This window comes from Falco rusticolus, chromosome 9 (genome assembly GCF_015220075.1).
Source record: "Falco rusticolus isolate bFalRus1 chromosome 9, bFalRus1.pri, whole genome shotgun sequence".
NCBI classification, from domain to species: domain Eukaryota; kingdom Metazoa; phylum Chordata; class Aves; order Falconiformes; family Falconidae; genus Falco; species Falco rusticolus.
Window position 1 is genome coordinate 31,491,279 of NC_051195.1, and position 15,173 is coordinate 31,506,451.

Below are 15,173 nucleotides of genomic sequence, written 5' to 3' on the forward strand. Positions count from 1 at the left end.
CGGCGGGACGTGGCACAGGCACAGGTGGCTGTGACAAGGGTGGCCCTCGGGAGGCGGCAGCCTGCCCTCTCCCCTGCGCACCCTGCGGTTACTCGCACCTCGTCCGGGGGCTGAAGCTGCAAAGGCTCCCTGGGCTTTGCCGACAGAGAGCGGGTGTCCTGCCCGGGGAAACGCTCCATCCCCGCGACGGGAGCGGCAGCGCTCCGCTGCCGTCACCTACAGAACTGCATCTCCCTCGCTCCTTCCCCCGACACGGTCCCGAGATGCTGCTGCAGCGAGCCGCCTGCAGATACTGCCCTTTCTCGGTTATTCGCCCCCCCTCCCGCCGCCAGTAAATCCCGCTAGTCTCCCTTCCCGGACGGTGGCGAGGTTGCTGGGGTTCCCACTGCCGGGAGGCTCAGCTCGGGATAGGCGCATCCGCATGCCCGGAGCCGGCTCTGGAGCGGTGCTCTTGGATGGCCGAGTCCGTGGGCACGCTGTCACCCAGCAGCTCCTCATCCCAGCTGCGCTGCCTTACGCCCCTTACCCATACCCAGTCTTCGTGCATGCATATATACAGGGCGAGGAATACCTATGCTGCTGTAAATACGTATATGTAAATACACATCAGGCACAACAGTGAGTGACGGCTGCTTTGTCTCGGGCAGGAGCACACGTACCGAATCAGGAGAAAAGCTGGGTGTTGCTCCCGCTGATTCGGCGCGGCGCGGTGTCCCGCTCCCGCCCCCGGCCCCGCTCCCGGCCCCCGGCGGCGCGGCGCGGCGCAGCGCGGCTGGTGACTCGGCGGTGTATTTCAGCGGCGGCGGCGGCTTGGCAACGCTCGGGGCTCCTCCCCCCGTGTGGTGTTACCCTCTCACTTGATCAAATCCTTGAACGTGAACAGTTTCACTGAAAAGCACTTTTCAAAAAAAAAAAAAAATCCACCAACAGTAAGGAACAGAATCCAACTACCGAGGAGAGAGTTTTTTTTTTCTTTTTTTCTTCTTTCCTTTTTTTCTTTTTTTTTTTCTTTTTTTTTTTTTTTCCCTGGTCATCGTCTCAGAGGCTGAGGAAGGGGGAAGAGAAAGACGGAGAGCGAGAGAAAGAGGAGCCTTTCGCAAATAATAATTATTATAATTAGAATCCGGCCCCTTTCTCCTTAAAAAAAAAAAAAAAAAGCTCTAAACGCAGCGCCTGGTCCCCCCTCCCTCTCCAAGCCCCCCGACTCGCTCCGCAAAGGCATGGAGAAGGGGACCAGCTGCGCTCCGACCTGCCACACCATTTTTCTCGCCTGGACATGGCTCTTACTTCTCTCCTGGTGTTGCACCGGCGCCGAGATAACTTGCGGATCCTGCTCGTCTCCATCGCCCTCCTGGCCGCCCGCCTCGCCTCGCCTTAGGCAGGAGCAGCGGCCGCCGCCGCCGCGGGGATGGCGGAGCCGGCCGGGCGGCCGAGCGCGGGGCTCGGCCGGGTCGGCGGCCGCCGCGGAGCCGCTGCCGGGCGGGGAGCCGGGGGGCCGCGCGGGGCCGCGGGGAGCGGCGCTCCGCTCGGCGGGGGCGGGAGGCGGCGCGCCCGGGGCCCGGGGCCCGGCGGCGGCACGGACCCGGCGGAGCAGCGAGGGGCGCCGGGCGCTGCCGGCGGGCGGCGGCCGGGGTGTGCCCGCGGCCGAGGGGCAGCGCGGCGGCCGGGCGCAGCCCCGCGGGCCCCCGGAGGAGGGGAGAGCGGCGCGGCTGCGAGGGGCAGAGGAGCTGCGGCTGGCCAGCACCACCTTCGCGCTCACCGGGGACGCGGCGCACAACCAAGCCATGGTGCACTGGTCCGGGCACAACAGCAGCGTGAGTACCGCGCCGGGCACCCGGCCGGCTCGGCTCGGCGGGGGGAGGGGGGAGCCGGGCGCCCGGCCGCGGGCGGGGTGGGGGGCTGCGGGGGCAGAGGGGCGCCTGGCGGCCACCGTGCTCGTGCCGCCGCGGGAGGGGACGGGGAGCGATGGCCGCGGGGAAGGAGAAAAGTTTTCCCGGGGAGAGATGGAGGGGAGTGGGACCGGCTGTCTGCTCCCCCGCCCCCCAAGGCAGAGAAGGGGCTGCCGCAGGGGCCGGGCCGCCCGGAGCCTCGTGCTTTGCGGGATGCCGCTCCCCGCGCCGGCTGTCCCATGTGCCGCCCAGCTGGGTCCCCTTCCCCTCCACCCCTTCACATGCCATGTCCACCTCGGCACGCATCGCCGCCTCCGTGCCGGGGGGGCGACCGATGCGCGGTGGTGGTGGAAAAGCCCACCCATCCCACCCCCCCCGCTGTGCGTGCAGGTGCCAGGACAGATCCCATTAATTCATTAAGGGCTGGAAAGCCCCCACACACGGTAAGGGGCTCGGAGAGGAGGCAGGTAGTTGCCAACGCGGTGAAAAGTTTATCAAAAATCGATGGCATTGCATGCCTTTTCCCTGAAGTCAATTGATAACAAGTCGCTGAGGTGGCCCCGAAAGTCTGCGGGACCGTGTGTGGTGTCCCAAAAGCCCACACACCATCGTGCCATGGCAGGGCCGGGCCCTCCCTCACACCCTGCTCTGCAACGCCTGGCAGATGGCTGCGGGCAGAACTTCAACTTTCTTTTCGCTTGGTATCAGAAATACTCTTTCCATGCTGATGTGAAGTCAGAGAGCAGGTGTAATTTAAAGGGCTCCAGGAAACCTTTACATCTGGTGAAAATATTCCCGTTATTCTGATTATTATAGCTTGTTACTGCCTTGAAAATGCCTCTTTTATTGTTTTGCCACTATTGGAAATAGGCATAAAGCAATTAACAGCATAAAACGGATCAGTTGGATTTTCAGTAGTCATTAAAAAGCAAATTGTCTGTCTGTCTAACTACGCACCAGCTATAGCTTCATAATGTACAATTCAACCACCTCTGTTTCTTTGACTGGAAGTTTTTTTGCTCTATTTATTATTGCTTAGGCAATAATTCTGACAGCAATGTAGATGTTACTTTGATTTAACCAGTTTTTAAAGGTAGTTGTGCTTGCCAGACATGAATTCCACTCTCGTTAAAGATGAAAGCAAACGTTCAGGAGAAAACAGCTGCATGGTATATTTTGGCACAGTACTTCTCTTTAGGATTATTTATTTTTAATATAACTCGGCATGTAAAAAAACCTATATGTCCTCTCTTTTGTTTCATTTTGGTGCTGAAGCAAGGGGTGTTGAGCAAAAGAAGGTAAAATCCCCCTCCATCCCTTCCCAGGATGGATTTCCAATAGCCTTGACTATTTCTGGTTAAAGTAGCAGAGAAAACTAATTCTGTAGGCATTTGCAGGGAAAAGAAAGGTTATTTTCTCTAAAGCACAGGTCAGAAAGTGATTTTCACAAAATTCTCCCTCCTGCCCTGGTTTCTTTTACAGGAATATGCCACTTAAATAACTAGTTTCTTTTATTCTTTAACTCCAGGTGATTGAGGAGGTTTATAAAGGAAAATGTCTTGATTGTTCATGACTTCCCATTAAGATTTTACACCTCAAGATACCATGCATGAAATCTTCCAACTCAAAAGCACAAGCAAAAGCAAAAGACTGGTGTTTATTGCCAGTGTGGTGTTTGTAGGAAGGAAAAGCAAGCGTGTTAATAAAGGCTAGCATTATCTTTTTGTGATTTTTCTAATATGAGGTTTAGCATCTGGAGGATTTTTCTCTTCTGTCTCTTGGAGAAAACACGTTACATTTAGTGATTAACTGGATTTTTTTTTTTTTTTAAACAGTGTAGAGGGAAAGTTAAATGCTTGAACCTGGGTACTTTTATTTATTAGCAGAGAAGGCTGAATCCAATGCCTGTTTTTCTGCTGCAGTTCAGTTTTTACCTGATTCTACTGTTGGGGTGTCTGTGGCACAGGAGCATCAAGCTATTTGCCCAAGGTCACTCAGGGAAACGGTGTGGCTTCTTTTGCCAGCCACACCGGTTCCCAGTCACTCACCTCAAAGCATATATTTTCTTAGGTCACGGTATACCTAAAGCAGCAGGAAGGTGTATTGAAAATGGACAAAAGATATTAACTCATGTGTCATGATTGTGCCTAGGGGAGCAGGTAGGACATGTCTGTATGCTATTGTTTCCAGGCTACCAAAGCAGCAAGGAGGTGTACGGCTTGCTTTTACCAATTCCCTGTTAGTCGATCGGACTTCAAAACCTGAGCTTTTGACACTTAGGATTTATTAAAAACATAAGTCAAATTTGATGCAATGAAACAGTATATTTCAAATCAGATGTTAGTGCTGGGGGATTCCCACCAACTGGATGGATTTTCAAAGAAGAGAAAAGCACAGTAATAAAAACGTGTGTGTTTTTTTTTTTTTAAACTGGGACTTATAGATCTACAAATACCCCATAAAAGGGAGATCATGCAGCTGCTGCATGTCCTGTTACCTAGAATGTTAAACCTTCTGTGGGGTTTTTTTTCAGTATTTTAAGAGCAAATCCTCCTCCCTCTCCTATTCCCCTTTTCTCCCACATCCCTCAAATCTCAATTTAACTTGTTAAAAAATAATCCCTTCCGGGCAGCAAACTTTTGTTTTCTCCATTTGCAGATAGCGAGGTCAGGGTTAGGATAGAGGCAAAAGGCTGGTGAGATCGGGGAATTTGGTTTCTCTGCTTTGTCCTGCCCAGAGGCTTTTTCTGTGACCTTAGGAAAGACAATTAACCTCTCCGGATCTCCTCTTCCATGTTAAATGAGGATAGTACTACTTAGCTACCACAAAGTGGTGGTGTGGAGCAGAATTCATTTCTGCTTTGTACAATACCTGAAGACCTTCAAGTGGAAATTGTTAGGAAAATGCAAAAATACTATTCCTTGTAGAAATCAGGTTTGTGTTCTCTGTGCTCTTGAGAAGGGAACTTGGCTTAATTCAGTGGGTCTGATACTAGAAAAAGGAGAGTTGTACTTGGGTGTCAAGTATCAGTCTGCCCTAAAAGAAGCATTTATTAAGAGAGGTCACTGAAGCTCTTGAGGGACCTGGTAGAGATCAGATAAAATGTTTTCTTGCTAAGGTCTTTCTGAAGGAAGGAGAATTTTTAGTGAAAACTACTATTATTCCCAGAAGATCTGCAAGCCATTCTTTTTTTGAAGCCATTCCTCTCTGAACACACACAGTGTACAAGTGTGCCATTCGGTGAGCAGTAGCATCCTCTGCACTTGTTTCCCCTCTCTCTAGATGGTTATGTTATTGAATGAAATTTTTCCTCGTTCTGCTCACCAGATGCTCTTTCCAACCTTCCTGTGAAGATGATCTGTTTCCTTAGATTATTTTTTTCTTCCTTCCTCTCTCCCTGATTTCTAGGATAAGGACCTGCAAAAATAAGTAGCAGCACCTTTGATGCTATTACAGCTTTAAATCTCGCTATCTTGTTTCTTGACAATAGTTTTTTCAAGAGATTTCAATAAGCTACCGTGGAAAAACACACTTGCTCAGATTGCTCTCCTGATATGATCACTAGTGGAATTGGTAAATGGGGACTGTTGTCATTAGGTTTCAGAGTTGTCACTCTGATGAATGTAGCTGTTTATAGGAAGTACTTAATTCTGTCCATGCGTTTTCCATGATGGAAGTACTACAAATTCTGTGGTGTTGTGTGTGGGTTTTTTTTCATGGTATAATAAGCAAAGATGCACATTTTTAGCTCTCTTTTTACTTCTAGAAGACACTTTTAATTAATTGTCCGTGGAAAGGCCTTGGCTTATGATCATCGTATGCTTTAGCTATCCCATGTCTTTCCAGTAACCAGGGGCAGACTTCAGACATAAAAATGTGAAAATGCATCACAGTAAGAGCAGGAGAGGTCATTGACTAAGGCATGTGCAGATTTGCAGATTGTTTCAGCCAGGCCAAGTTCTTGTGTGATCCTAGGGGTTGGATTCTCCTTAGTGTAGGAAGAGTGTCAGCAGTGCATATTTTTATCTCAGGGCAGTGCAGAAAATAAACCTGGAGAAAGTATAGTGTGACTGAGCAGTATAGATGCTACTTGTGCAGACCACACAGTTGCATTGATGCTTATGGTATGATCAGGCTCTGAAAGTTGGGGAAGGCAGGATGAGAGCTGGTGGGAGACTGAACTGGGACCTTGTTTTATCTTGTCAGCCATACTATAGTGTTTTGTCCAGAGGTCTAGTAAGCCTGTGGCTATCGTCTCTAGAGTTAACATGGTTGCGAGATTCACTCCAAGACTGGGAATATGAGATGTCTTTGGGATACGGCTCTGGTAAAGAGGAGGCTAAAAGTACTATGGTGTCCTACAGCCACCTGAAATAGAGTTAGAAAGAAGATGCAGCTTTTCGTAGTGGTTGAAGAGGAACTAACGTGTGGCAACACCACAACATATGTTAGATTGGGCATTAAGAGGAGTTTCTTCTCAAAGAAAGTGGTGTACCAAGGCATCAGAAAGTTTTGGGGATCTCTGGCTTTGGAGATTTTCAAGACTCATGGACATGATCTGATGGTAACAACCCTGCTCTGAATGGGCTTTTGCGATTCTTTTCCTCCTTCTACCACTGATGCTGTTCCTTTACACTGTGTGAGCTCTGAGGGCTGGCAGTGAAAAGCAGGTTGTACAAGTTCTCGCGCTGAAGCCTGTCTCTTCCGGGAATGATTCTTCTGAATGCTCTTGGCACTGTTCTGGTGTGATCTGCTAATGTACTGGTGGTTTGATGCTGAGACATTACTCACTCCCATGGCGAATTACAAGCTGGGGAGGCTGATGGGCTTGCTGTGTGCCAGGTAGTTTTTCATTAAGACGCCTAGCAATGCAGTGTGTGATGGGCAGAATGAGATGGGCAATATTTGCAATTCCAAATAGTCTGCTATGCTTGGAAGAGAGGAATGGGAGAAAATTAATCTTTAGGCAGGCAATGCTGCATTCAGTTGTCAGCCATGGGTAACTACTCCAACAGTCCAGTTGGATTTCAGTCTAAAATTTTTACTCCTAGAACGCAAAATGGTGTCAGAGCAACCTTATTAATTGCGCTGCATTTGGTAGATATTTTAATTGCTATTCTAGATGGTTTCTTTCTCAAATGGCCTTTGGCTAGGTTGCGGCCTTGTTGCCACTGAAGGTGGGCCAGCTGTGTCGCAGTGCCTTGATGCATTTCCACTTTTCTGCTATCTTTGGTAATGAAGTTTGCCACTGAAGTCCTTCCCCAGGACTTTGCCAACCCATTTTTAATTAATATTCAAACAGAAGATTGAGAAATAAAAATGAAACTCTTGCATGGCAATTGCTTTTATGGTTGCGTTGAGTCAGTAGAGCAGGGAGAAGGCGTCTAGAAAATATTTTTCGGGTTATTTCTCTCCAGACCGATTTCATTGCAAAGGCAGGTCAACGTCCAGTGGATGTGCCTTGATGTTTCTTGTGGATCCCGTGAAGCTGGCAGATTCCCCAGGCCATTACCCTGCCTAGCACAGCAAGCTGTCGATGTTACTGAGGCTCAGAGCTCAGTAACAGAAATGCTTCTGTTCTAGGTGCCTGTCAGCAGTTTCGCTTCAGGCCTCAGTACTTTTGACTTTTTCATGATCAGGAATGAGGCCTAGGATTTGTGGCTGAGCTTTCACCGTGATTTAAATGCAAGCAGAAATGGCTATGTGATTCTTTAATTAATTTTTGTATGGAAAACATCCACACAATTAGATGACAAAGTATTTTGAAAATGGTTTTGAGCAGATAATTGATGTAAGGCAGGAGAAATTTTTCCCAAAAGGGAAGTGAGATGAGACAATATTTTCTTAAATTCAAGGCAGTGGGAAGACGACACTTTCTGAGAGTGCCCAAATTTATAACTGGATTAGTAGTAGATGTTTTAGAAAAAATATGAAAACAGTGTAATCTAATGGGTAAAGCACAGGTTAAGGAGCAAAGATCTTTAATGCTGGTTGTACTAAAGGATACTGGATGCCAGTCTTGCAAACAGTCAAGAATTTACTTAAGTCATACCGTAGTGTCATGCTCCTTAAGCTCCCTGGATGTCTGTGGATAGAATGGAGGAGAGCGGGACATGCTTAGCAGAGTTAGTACTTTCATACAAATCCAGGTTCATTTCAGGATTGAAGGCCAAGCCTGAGTTCATGGTTGGGATTGTTCTAGGACAATTGCAAGGAACCTGCTGGTTATGGAGTTAAGGCTTGGGATCAGCTGGGACCCAGTCCAGTTTATCTTCCAGTGAGAATCTGTGTTTAAAGGTGTGGAGTCCAACCTGCCTCTAATCGAGAGAGTAAATTAAATGTGTTCCTTGTGAAGCATTGAATGCTGTAAATGCAGAAAGTCTCAGAAGCAGCCAAGTATTTGGTTGGATCCTCAGTGTACATTGATGTAGGACTGATCTAGGTTAATTTACTGTAGTTGAGAATTCAACCTGCAGTACCCTACAGCAGCAAAAAATGTAAGTAGGAATGAAAAAATGGGTACAGAGGGGAGGAAACATGGGCAGTACAGCAGGGAGACCTGTGGGCACTTCACGTTCTCTGAGTTACAGCCACAGGGCTGGGGGGTGGATGAGCTTCCTTCTCTCTTCTGCACAGCTGAAGCTTCCCTCTCTCTTCCTTGGGCTCTGGGAGGTGGGAGTTTGAACCACACTGTAAGTCATGCTGGAGACTGATCCAGTGATGTACTCGGCAGAGCCCAACGGGGATTTTAAGCTGAAATAACCCTTAGATGGATGCTTTGCTGAAGCCACCCCTTTGTACACGAGTTTTTTGGTTTGCTTCAACTCCCTGCAGGAATCCAAGGCAAACAAATTCCCAAATCCTAACTTGTGCTTCTTGTCCAGGGAAAGCTGCAGCATCGTTGTTAACATTTCCTCCATGAAAAGAGAAGGGCATGGCAGTATTTCCTTTCCTGCCTTTATGGAGGCAGTGGTTGTGAGGCCGAGGAAACTGAATAAAGTTTGCTGCACATTTGGAGAGCATGGCTGTGTGGGTGTTAAATACATTTGATAAATAATCTGCTATGGCATTTTCAGAGTCGATTCCCAGCCCTCGTGGCCAGCAGAGTCCCAGCACAGAGTAAAAATCAGAAAAGTTTGATGCTGAATAATCAAACCTCTCTTTTATGTCCTCCCCTCTCAGTGCTGAATGAGACCTGACCGCTCTCCCATTGAAGTGACGGCAAAGCCCCCCTTGCCCAAGGACCTCCCTGACACGCAGGCTGTCATGGTGCTTTCTCCCCTTCGTATTCTGATGAGCGACACGAACGCTGGCCAGGCAGATCTGCAGAGCACTCCAGGGCCTCAGTGCCCAGAATAGCATCACTTTTAATTAGCTCCAGCGCGGCTGCCCTGCCCCGGGGTGCGGGCGGTGGGAGAGGCTGCGAGGAGCGGGGCTGGGCGCTAGAGGGAGCGTGGGCATCTGTTAAAGGGAGGGAGGCGCGGCGCGGGGCGGGGGGCGAGCTGGGGCCTGGGGATGCCGCTGGAGAGGCAGACCTGCTGAAATTTTGATATGAAAACCTGCCTGGGGTCACTGACTGTGAAACTCTTGCTGTCTGGGGTTCCCTCTGCGAGAGAGGAAAATAGTCCTGGCATCCACTCGGCCGCGGCCAGGCACCTCAGCCTTGCACCGAGGGGTCTCTCGTTGCTGCCAGCTTTGTCTTGAGGGTGGGCGTCCCAGTGCAGGGGTCTCTCACCTGCTGCAGCCTGAGTGATGTGGCCTGTAAATTGCTGGCAGTGCAGCAGGGGTGATGTTAACCTTTGGGGTGCCAGGAAGCAGCAATGAGAGCCCAGGCCTGGAGACTGCAGCAGTGCTGCTCCCCGCTGTGTCTCCGGGATAGCCCCGAGCACTGCTGCTGACAGACCCACCTTGCTGCCCACCTTCTGCCCCCTGCAGCAGTCACAGCTGGCAGAGGAGGGCAGGGGAGCTGCTCTTGGTTGCCTCTCTCCCAGGTGCCTGGGCTGCAGAGGACAGGCTTGTCCTGACAGGTCCCTGCCACTTGGGACTCTGCAATATTTTGAGCAAGTTTTGAGGATGATGCGCAAGTCTTAGCTTTTTTGTTCCTCTCTTTCTTTTCTTGCAAGTGTGGCAGCACAGAAGGGGCTGGAATTCATCCCAGCTGCTGCACGGTGGGACAAAATAACCTTTCTTCCTGGGAAAAGTGGTTGCATGGTGGTTGCGCTTCCTGGCCTCCTTGGGACTAAAACGGATGTCTGGGACTTGGAAACATGAAGACCGAGCACTGCAAATTGCTTAGGTCAGTGGTGGGCTAAAGGCCTTGGGATCCTAAAAGCAGCTGCTTTGGCCCTGTGTCAGACGGCTGCGCTCACCTGTGATGCTGCGCCCGCCTGTGATGCGTGGGTACTGCTGGCACGGTTTCAGCGCAGTGATGCTGCGGCTGTGCTCTGGAAACACAGAGTTTCTGAGTCCCTTGTGGGGGGTTGGTAGAGGGCTCCAGTGAGGGGTTAGTGGAGTGGAAGGCTTGAGCACAGAGCTCCTGTTGACTTTCAAGGCAGGGAAAAAGCACGGTTGAGTTTGGATGCGCTTCCTTAGCGTGCCAGAGTCCAGCAGGCTGTGCATGCAGGTTTGTCTTTGTGATTTTTGGACTTGCCGTTGTGCCTAATGGGGGTGTGCATCGCCCTGTGCCTTGGCTTCCCGATCTACAGGGAAGAGTTAACTCACATCCAGGGCTGTTCCCAAGGCTTAAAATGGATGGATATTTGCAAAAGCTTTTGGGTGGAAGAGAATGTATCAAACATGATTATTTAGCTCTTGCCAAAAGTGCTTTAGGACCTCATGGGTGCAGGGAGGAAGGAGTGGGAGCTCTAACTGGTTGTTAGCCTTTTCCTGTGGTTTGTGCCTGATTGGAAAATCCCCCCCCAGCTGTGATCAATACAGAATCACAGAATGGCTGGTGTTGGAAGGGACCTCTGGAGATCATCTAGTGCAGACAAACAGGGCTGTCTGTCTGCAGTCCTTACTTGCCTGTGTCAGATGGCTGGGGGAAATTCTTTCTCCACAAGGTAGGGGGGTGGATGACTGTACTTGTGGGCATTTCTCTGTTCTAGGCTTCCTGTCCTTTACCACTGAACCCAGCCAGTTTTGTGCTAATTTTTTACAGTGTAACAGACATGACTGTACTTACAAAGCTCTTACGCTGCCTACTTCAGCTGTGTATTTCAAAGGTCACTAAAAGGAAGGGCAGTAGTATTATGGTTTTTGTTTGTTTGTTTGTTTTGGGTTTGGTTTGTTTTTTTTAGAAACTGACGCGTGTGAGAGGGGAATGATCTGTTCTGGGTTGTGCTGCTGATCAGAACTACAGTTAGAAGGCAAGTTTTCTGATGCCTGTCCCTTATTGATATGGCTTAATAACAAATGACTTATTTTCATCTGCCATAGCTCAGATGCTGGATGTATTTAATTTTAGATGAGATTGCCTGAAAGAAAGGAAAAATAGGTGAGAAGAGAAGCTAGGAGGGGGAAGAACAGGACTCTCATTAATAATAGAAGAGTGGAACATGCTCAGCTAAAATCATTAACAGATTGATCAAGTTAATTTAAAACACTGCAAAGTTCTGGCTGAAAGTGATTTAAGAGCATCTTTATCTGCTGTTCTAATCCTTTCACTAGCATGACTTTCCAGGTAGAGTTATTTCTGATTGCAGCTCCTTTTCAGCTGGATGAGAACCGACATGGTGAAACTGTGGGAGCTGTGATTTTGTGCTTCCATTGGAAATACAGAAACAGGAAAGGGGTCACATGGAACTGGCTCTGAATTATGCAGCTTGTTTGTAATGGGCTGGAACAACTTAGGATGATTCATAGCAGGCCACATGCAGGTCTGTGTGCCTGTCTGTGCCATCTTGTAATGGCATAATGTAGTAGGATGCAAAGTTCAAGAGTCTTGTTAGCTTTTGGAATCATTAAGGTGGCTTCCCCACCCTTTGTATTACACTTCACAGCCCAAGGGGGAAAGTCTCTGCCCCATCCCAGGTGCAGGTGAAGGACTCCTGTGTGAGCTGGGGCAATTAAATCTTCCTCCTGCCCTCTTGGATGGGGCTTGGCCTGGGTCTCCCTATGTCAGTCTTCTGCAAGGTGGAGGGCTGTGGCAGTAAGGTCCTTGTTCTGTCACCCACAGTGTCTTTCTAGCTTTGCTCCCAATCAGTAAAATGTTGGTAGAACTTGACACTATAATGGGAGTGGGGTTGGGGGTGCAGAAGGGTATCTGGGGCTGGATCCCTGCACTCCTGGGCACACCTACCATCTGCACTGGCACGAGCTCTGTGTTGGCAGTGGGGTTTGCTTCTGTTTGGGTATCAAAAGCCTGGTGTAAGGCACGAGACTGGTGAGCCTGCATGTAAAGGAGCATGGTGACCTTGTGCATGGGAAGCCTTGCTCAACAGCATGTGGTGGGAGAGGCAGGCAGGAGGTCTCTGAAAACCACATTTGCTATCTGGCCTGAAAACAGGCTTGCCTATAAGATGGTGAGATTGTAAACCAATACGATAGCCATGCTGCCTGAGAGGACAGTTATTTTAGAAGAGAGAGAATCTTTATCCAAGCATACTTTGGCAACTATTGGAGCAACACCAGGAGAAAGCCCCATACAGTCATGGTGGTGGCTGTATCAGGTGTTAGAGATATGATAGAGTTGGTTCAATTATCATTGGCCAGACTTTTCTGGGTAGCTGAGCCTTAAACAGAAGGGCTTTCAGAAAAGCATGGGATATGGAATGTGGCAGAGAAAGGTCTGGCCGAGGCACCCCACCAGATTATGATTTCTGCTGAGTGTTTTTGTGGCTCTGCACCAGCAGCTGTACTGAATGCTTATCTGTCCTGTGAGAGCTGTCTGCTCTCTGAAGGATCAGAAAATGAGTAAAATGCCTGGTGATTTTGCTACGCAACAGAAGTCACCCATCACTTGTCACTTAACCTTTTGCCCTTCCAGGACTCTTCTGTCTCTCAGTGCTTTGGTTGGTTGTTTTTTTTGTTTGTTTTTTTTTTTTTCCTTCTCTGCCACGATCCCTCGTTCCGCTGCCCCTTTGGAGCGGTAAATAGCAGCAGTCGGTGCATCGCTTTGTGTGTTGAGCTGAGTTGGCTGAGCATCGCAGGTGTGTGTGGGGGCTGGCTGTGGTCCAGGCACTGATCAGCAGGAGCCCTGACAGCTGTGAGAATGGACACTTGGGTGGCTTACGGTTCAGTCTGGATATTATTCCAGGACCTGCTCCTTTACCCAGCTGTACTTGAAGGAGCTCTGTACCTGTGTGACCCCTTTCCCCCCTTGAACTCAGTTCAAATTGGCCAGCAGGTCCCAGTTACCCCTCCCAGGCTGGCTCACCGACAGCATGGTCTGTTGCCTCCGAAGCTGAAACTTTGTTTCTTTTTGCAGGCAACTTAAAACAGCTACAGCATCAGCACCGAGGAAGCCTTACTTTACGGAATTAGTAGTGCTCACCATTGTTTTTGCCAGCCTGCCTGGGAACTCTGTTCCTTTAATCAAAAGGCAACATCGCTGCTAGCGTAGCATTCTTGGTTTGCTTGTACTGCATCTCTTTGTTGCAGGCTCAATTCTACCCTCCCTTGCTTTTAATTAACTTAAGATTATCTTCATGCCTTGTTCCTAGCTCATATTCTACAAGTAACAAAGCCTGCCTTTCTGGGTTGCACTGAAGTTTTGGTCTGGTGACTCTTAGCTTTCTGTGTGCTTTTAAAAATTATTTTATTTTAAAGGTTGTTTTTTTTATATGTGCTTCCTGTAGTGCTACTGGAAACAGGTGATAATCTGGATTGGGGAGAAAGTGTCTCAGTGAAAACTCACAGAAAGGGGAAACGTGTAGGTCTAACTCCAGTGCTGAAGAATGAGATCGAATGTTAAATGGTAAAATAAAGTATTGGATCATTTGAGAATGCTACATCTGCTGTAAAATGAGAAATTCTTGTCTTATTCCCCAAAGACAAGGGTTAGCAGTTATGGAAATCGCTGACTAGTGAGGGCTCTTCTCAGGCTGGGGCTTGAATGAGCTGCAGAGGTTTCTTTATGTGCTCGTCCTAGTGGGGACAAAGGTGAGAGGCAGGAGCTGATCCATGGAACGTGAGGGTGCAGGAGTGAGCTGATATGCGTATGAAAGCATGCGGTGTGGTTTGTTTGGCAGGTCATGGGGAACCACTTTGTCTAACGCTTTCTTACCTATAGGAATTGACTGTAACATTTATTGCCATTGGTAGTGAATATGTTTGAGTATGAAACCTGCTGAGTATAAAACTATACCTGTGTTTATCGCAATCAGCTGCATTGTGAGCACCTGAGAGGAGGAGGATGGGAAGGGCTTTTGACATCTTCTAAAATTCCATTTCGATCACTATGTGCTTATAAAAAATGTGTTTTAGAAATGTAGAAGATACTATGTCAGTGTTTACATGTGTGTAAGGATATGTGACCTGGTAACTATAGAACTAGGTACATAACTATTTAACTAGATAAAATGTAAGTACCATGCAACCAGAGATGACTTGGGACTGTAGTCTGATTTCGCCTGCATTTCCTCCGTTTTTTCTACACCCTCCTGCTGTAGCTCGTGTGTCCTAATCCCTTTATATGGGATTGCAGGTCCCTTCCTTCTCCTCCCCTTGCTGTGGCCTTTGGACAGTTGCAGTGGCTCATATAGCCTCTGGTATGAGTCAGGAGTGAAAGTTTTTTCTGTGCCTGGCATAGCTGGACCTTAGCAGCCCTCAGTTATACACCAAGTTTCTTAGGTTAAACATGGTTGTTCATGTGCTGAATTTTGAGCTCTCGTAAAGCACGTGCCTCCCCTGGGGTTAGTTCTTCTCTGCTCTCAACTGCAGATCTAACTGACCAGGAGATGTGAAGGTAAGGTAGCAAGGTGGAAAAAAGCTGGCAAGTAGCTGAGGTCTGTCCTTGCTAAAAGCATTTTTTTCAGAAAATGCCTGTGATATTGTAGGGTTTTGAGAGATAAGTAGAAAACTGTGCTTAATGGTAAGCATTTGGGAACAAGAAAGGCTTCCCCTGCTCCACCAGGTGTATGTACAGTACGTTGCACAAATCTTGTGTCTTTAAAGGATGCTATATGTAATATGGATGGCATAACCTTGCTGTTTGTTTTTCCCTGCATATGAACTCCCTGAAGAGGAGCCAGCATGGGCATTCCCTGCCAGCCTGTTCCTACAGACCACAGATGATCAGCTGTGTTGGGGAAGACATGGCCTTTTCTGTTGTTTCTGTCTTTT

General features: G+C 48.6%; 1 protein-coding gene across 1 annotated transcript in view; it reads left to right on the top strand.

Annotated features, from left to right (window-relative positions):
* Positions 1–1,173: 1,173 nt before the first annotated feature.
* Positions 1,174–15,173, top strand: part of SORCS3 (sortilin related VPS10 domain containing receptor 3) — a 304,316-nt gene continuing 290,316 nt past the window's right edge. The window contains exon 1 of the mRNA XM_037400038.1: positions 1,174–1,814. Within this exon, the coding sequence (XP_037255935.1) occupies positions 1,221–1,814 (594 nt within the window). The 5' untranslated portion in view covers positions 1,174–1,220. The remainder of the gene's footprint in view (positions 1,815–15,173) is intronic.